Source organism: Sander vitreus, chromosome 20, assembly GCF_031162955.1.
Source record: "Sander vitreus isolate 19-12246 chromosome 20, sanVit1, whole genome shotgun sequence".
NCBI classification, from domain to species: domain Eukaryota; kingdom Metazoa; phylum Chordata; class Actinopteri; order Perciformes; family Percidae; genus Sander; species Sander vitreus.
This window is the reverse complement of record NC_135874.1, coordinates 19,109,849-19,116,017: the sequence shown is the minus strand read 5'-3', so window position 1 is coordinate 19,116,017 and position 6,169 is coordinate 19,109,849. Positions and strand designations below refer to the sequence as shown.

The following is a 6,169-nucleotide window of genomic DNA, read 5'->3' as shown; positions in this document are numbered from 1 at the left end:
AATAAGAAAAACAAATATGTATATGTAAATATGTATGTAAAGACAGAGAATGAATCGTGATCAACTTTGCAAACAGGCCAGATATATTGCATGTGACTGTTTCATTTGTGTACTTACAGTAAGTCACGCTTTTACAACATTAAATATTCATTACTCTTCGAAGAGCCTACAGGTCCTTTACATTGGACAATGCAGTCATGGATGATGGGAACTGTTAAATGTGAGCCCCAGTTTCTTTCACTTTGTTATTTCAAATGTATTGAAACAAAAGCTCAATTCATGATCTTTAGCAAATTCCACATAATTTGCGATAAAGTGAAACTATTATGTTTAAATGGAAGCAAAAAGAGAGGCCACAACATTCTTAAATTATAGTAAAAAAATACAATTAAGTTATTAAAACAATAGATTGACAAAGTAACAATAACGAAATTAAATTAAAACAATGTCATCATAGTATAAATAATTAAAATAATATGTAAAACTGTGCCATACTATTGGATGTTTGTGCACAACATTAGCTACAGTGTGAGAAAGGGGCGTCTTCATTTTCTGCGGTGATGTAACAGCTACGTCTCATCATCCTATTGGCTCAGAGGCTTCCGGCTTCTTCCTCTTATATGAGATTAGCTAACAAAACGGATAAAATCAATACTACAATGAGTAGATATTTGAATTAGGGGGTAAATTCCCCTCAGACAGTTTAACTCTTCGCCTTAAAGTGTTGTCTCGTGTTTATTAACTGTGGGATTAACTAGAAACTGCCGGCCGGTTTTCAACTAACGCTACAGTAGATTATTTGCCCGAAACGGATTGCAGCCATGATGGCGTCAAGCTACAACGCTAAGGAAGAGGACGGACACAACTCGGGCGCTTCGAATAACGGAGGCGCCGGGGTTGTGAAAAGTAAAAAGCCGGACAACACCGCGTTCAAACAGCAGCGACTGCCAGCCTGGCAGCCCATTCTGACTGCAGGCACCGTGCTGCCTGCTTTCTTCGTAATCGGTCTCATCTTCATTCCCATCGGCATCGGCCTGTTTGTCAGTTCAAACAACATCAAAGAGTTCGAGGTACAGTAACAGTAATGCCTGCCGGTCTTTTAACCAGCTAACGTTACAGTAACTTTATAGCCACCACTAACTAGCTAGGTGCGTCTAGGGTTTTCTACACAGTCCATTTCAACCACGGTAATTTACTGTAACGTTAAAGTTAAACCTATTGACCTGTAATCCTGTTAGGACAAACAAGAATACAAATAACAAGTGAGTCCTTAATATATTACCATTTCTTTGTCATATTGAAATTACCTTTATAAAAGTTAACGCTACTCAGCTAGCAGTCTAGCTAGCTAATACAACAGGTTGTGTTTAGTTTTGGTAAAACTGGCTTCGTGAACTTTATGGTTATTCGGAAGCTGCAGTTAGTGGTGCTGTTGGGTTGTATTGGATTACATTATAAGAAGAAGTGTTTAGTATTTTGTCCACACATTTATATCAAAATGTTATAAACACCTCTTAGTATAACACCCCATTTATATTAATGAGGTTGTCAACATTTGTGAAACCCCTTTTAGTGTAACACCCTTTTATCAGTATAGGTAACAAATATATTCGAAACACTTTTTAAACTACAGCCTCTAAAATCAACCATAAGCTGAATCAATACCTCTTAAAGGAAGAAAAAAAAACTGAATATCATAACCTTCATAAAAGTGGAATTTATTGCAGTGCAGTTGTACTTGACTGAATTTGCATCTATTTTAGCTATGTGTAGCTACTTAATATGTTTAGTTCTGCTATTTTTCAACTAATGGGCTCCTCCTTTTCAGATTGATTACACTGGTGTAGACATTAACAATCCATGCTACAACTGTGCCAAGAACTTCAGCTGGAACAGCACAACACCATGTGTCTGCTCAGTACCCTTCACATTGGAGCAGCCATTTGAGGTAAGCACCAGCTTGCAGTATGCGGGCCCAATGAATGAATAATACATGCCTTCAGCTTCAAAACTGATCGCGTCCTCCTGACACTAAATGTCCATTAAGATCTATTTTAAGTTCAAAGAAAGGCACACTCAAGGTTTGTTTGTAGCGGTCATTACCATTGATTATTCTAGTCTTAAAATATGCAATCCCGCAACTTTCCGAAGGCTTTTATTGATTAATTATAAAAGCTCTCAACCAATCAAATTTGTATCTCAACATTTTCTGGATAAGACAAACCAGTGTCACTAAGTACTTCTTAGATTTGGGTTATAGTTTAGCATAATTGCAAATTTTAGGTGCAACTAAAATTAAACTCCTATATCTCATTTTAAAACATTAAGAAACCTATGTTTGATACATTGCCGTCGTGAACATTGCCTTTAAATTAGCGCAACAAATTAAGTATGGTAAACACATCTGCACAGATAGAGCTAATGATCCAAAGAATCTCAAGTCTCACCTTACAGGTGTACTTCCTAGCCTTTACGGATACATTCTGTCTGTAACACGATCTCTCCTCCCATGCAGAGCAATGTCTTTATGTACTACGGCTTATCCAACTTCTATCAGAACCACAGACGCTATGTGAAGTCCAGGGATGACAGCCAACTGAATGGTGACCAGTCTGCTTTAAAGGTATAATCTTGTAAATGTTGTACCATTGTAACAAACATGTCTTGTGCATCAGTTTGACACTGGCTTCTTTTTACAGAACCCCAGCAAGGAATGTGAACCGTACCGTACAAGTGAAGGACAGCCCATTGCTCCATGTGGGGCCATAGCTAACAGCCTTTTCAATGGTAAGTGAGACACGGTGAACAACTTCACATTTTTCTCCTCAGCAGTGTAAATATTATTGCTACTCATGTGTTCAACTGAAGTCTTATCACATCTTTGAAACCTGACTAAAAGCTCCGTACGTAACAGAACTCTGACATCAGTTTGCAGAAGTTTAGCTCATTGGCTGCACTTACTTAATAGAGCAATATTGAATGTAATGTTTGTTTGTTTGTTTCAGACACTCTGGAGCTGTATCATATTGATTCCAATGGCACCAGAAATACAATTCCTCTGGTAAAGAAGGGAATTGCATGGTGGACAGACAAGCATGTGAAATTCAGGAACCCTGGTGGAAACAACAACCTTACTGTAGCTTTCCAAGGTAATTTTAGGAAACTGTGCATAGGATCTTCTAGGCTCATAAACACTTAAGTTGCACAGACTAGCTTGGGTTTGTCTTGTGCTTTCTCAGGCACATCTAAGCCGGTGAACTGGAGGAAGCCAGTGTATGAGTTGGACCCATCAGATCCTGAGAACAATGGCTTTATCAATGAGGACTTCATTGTGTGGATGCGCACGGCTGCGTTGCCCACCTTTCGCAAGCTCTATCGCATCATCCAGAAGAAGTCGAGCACAACCCCCACTCTGCCCAGTGGCAAATACCTCTTGGAGATCACTTACAGTATCCTTTGAATTATAGCCAGAAACTCACTGCACAATCAAAACTAGAGCTAGCTTTAGTTGTGTGTGTGTGTGTGTGTGTGTGTGTGTGTGTGTGTGTGTGTGTGTGTGTGTGTGTGTGTGTGTGTGTGTGTGTGTGTGTGTGTGTGTGTGTGTGTGTGTGTGTGTGTGTGTTAGTTGACAGGAACATCGCAACTGTTGTGTTGAATAAGGTTGGGGGGGAAAAAGGCGCTACGTAACACTGGCTTTTCAGTGTCTATTATTTTGCTCAGAGGAAACTCAATAAAAAGCCATTTACCAACACTAAATGGCAAATAAAAATCAGACACTATCGTATTAAGTTGTTGTGAGCCGTACATTCACCACTTCTAAACAGAGGAAGAACATAACCTAATCTTGGAGCTTATTTCTCCACAGCGCTGTGCAATGCAGACTAACTCGGAGCTGACCGGCCGAAGACAGTAGTTTTTCATCAAACTCACCCTGGGTCCGCTTAATTAAGCGCTAACTTATAACACTACTTCATATGCCAAGCTACAAGTGTTACATTCGTTAACGATGAGACGAGACAACACAGCTGTCATTTTAAACGCTGACTGTGGTGATATCAACATGCAATATTGTTGACGAAAAAGACAACACTAAAATTCTCTCTCTCGCTCTCTCTTTCTGTGTGTGTGCACACACAGTTTGGTTCTGCTGGTTGATTAATGCAGATATGTGCTGATTAGCTCTCATAGCGGACAGTGGAGTTGTATATTTGTATATTCAGTGGTTTGGGGTCCTCCTGTAAGTAATTTTGGGGTACGGTTTGGTTTTGGAGAATCTACAACCAGCAATACCACAGGCCAAGCAATCGGCCCGTTCCAAACAGGCACATTTTCAACGGGCACTCTGCTAGTTATGTAGAAACACAATAAACTTAGATCATCTTAAATCACATTGAGTTGCAGGCAATTCACAACTTTTGTTTACAGAGGGTGACAAATCAAAACCCAAGTGAACAACAAAGCACCTCAACATCAACAACATTGTAATCAGCTTACCGTCAAATATTTTGTCTATTGTGGCTGATTCAAGTTTTGTGTGTTTAATGTCTATGCCAGGGCGTTTTTGAAGAAATTGGTTTACTGAGTTATCTGGAAAACTATGCTGAGTCCCAAAACCGGTCACTTTCCATTAGCATGTTCCAGATTACAGGCGGATCAGGTTTTACTCAGCAAAGTGATCCAGGTATCTCAGTAAACCAGCTTCTGGAAAGAGAGCCCACTGTAGAATGTGGACACATCCTGCAAGACCCTAAAACTAACAAGCACACATAATTATACTAAAAATAAAGGCTGAACTGAAAATGTGTGGCCCACATTTAGTCACAGGACTTTTTGGCCATTTAAAAGCAAAGACAATACCTAACCATTGATTGGGGAATCAATTAATTGCTTATTGACTTTCAATGGATGCATATGGGGATATGATTATTATATTAGGGTTTACAATTCTTTTCTCCAAATTAATGATTCTGTGCAAGCTGTGATTGAAGAACTATGAAGCCAGAAGCAATCATTTTTCTTTTAACCGTATTGCCATCAGATTACCCTGTGCTCAGCTTTGATGGTCGCAAGCGGATGATCCTGAGCACCATCTCCTGGATGGGAGGGAAGAACCCCTTCCTTGGCATTGCCTACATCACCGTGGGCTCCATCTGCTTCTTCCTGGGGGTAGTTCTGCTCATCATCCACCATAAATATGACACCCGAAACAACAGTCCAGATATTCCGAACTAAACTGTTCTTGTATCACGTTTTTCTGTCTATGCATGCATGGGTGACCCTAAGAGGTCTATTCTAGACTGCTTGTTGACTTTAGCGTGAATACACTGGTCTCTGTAATTGTTGTGTGTTTGTGTAAAGACAGCATTGTCTTAAGTGTCTCATCAAAAGATGTTTGTTTGTGTAGGTCAACTAAGGCAAAAGAAGGATGCTCGAGTCTGTGTCTCTGCATATAGCTTTGTGTCAGCCGCTGAGAATGTCATTTCCTGTCTTCAAAAAAATGTATTTATCTTCTGTTTATCTATACATTCTCAAAGTATCTGTCTTATTTTAGCAATGCTTTGTGAATGGCTTAATTATTGAAGGATGTCCATCCATCCATCTTCCTCCTCTTATCCGGTGTCGGGTCGCGGGGGCAGCAGCTGCAGCAGGGGACCCCAAACTTCCCTTTCCCGAGCCACATTAGCCAGCTCCGACTGGGGGATCCCGAGGCGTTCCCAGGCCAGGTTGGAGATATAATCCCTGCACCTAGTCCTGGGTCTCCCCCGAGGCCTCCTCGCAGCTGGACGTGCCTGGAACACCTCCCTAGGGAGGCGCCCAGGGGCCATCCTTACCAGATGCCCAAACCACCTCAACTGGCTCCTTTCGACGCAAAGGAGCAGCGGCTCTACTTCGAGCTCCTCACAGATGACTGAGCTTCTCACCCTATCTCTAAGGGAGACGCCAGCCACACTCTTGAGGAAAGGAAAGATGTATGTATTTTTATTGTAAGTTTGTGTCCATATTATGTACTGTAATATGTCCTGCTGATGAATGTACCATTATATTTTATTGACATACCTCTGTGGTTTTTGAGATTACCTTGAATATAGGCTCGGAAAGGGCATTGCTTGTGTGCCATTGATTATGGTAAGCACTGATATTTAACAAATATTTTATTCTCGAAAGTCAT

The 6,169-nt window shown here is 40.6% G+C and overlaps 1 protein-coding gene across 1 annotated transcript; it reads left to right on the top strand.

Moving 5' to 3' along the window:
* Positions 1-591: 591 nt before the first annotated feature.
* On the top strand, positions 592-6,056 carry LOC144535261 (cell cycle control protein 50A-like). Its single transcript, XM_078277621.1, has 7 exons — positions 592-1,070; positions 1,829-1,948; positions 2,516-2,623; positions 2,700-2,787; positions 3,006-3,149; positions 3,240-3,449; positions 5,039-6,056. Exons 1-7 carry the CDS (start codon positions 822-824, stop codon positions 5,230-5,232), a joined length of 1,113 nt encoding a protein of 370 aa, XP_078133747.1. The 5' UTR covers positions 592-821; the 3' UTR covers positions 5,233-6,056.
* Positions 6,057-6,169: the final 113 nt, after the last annotated feature.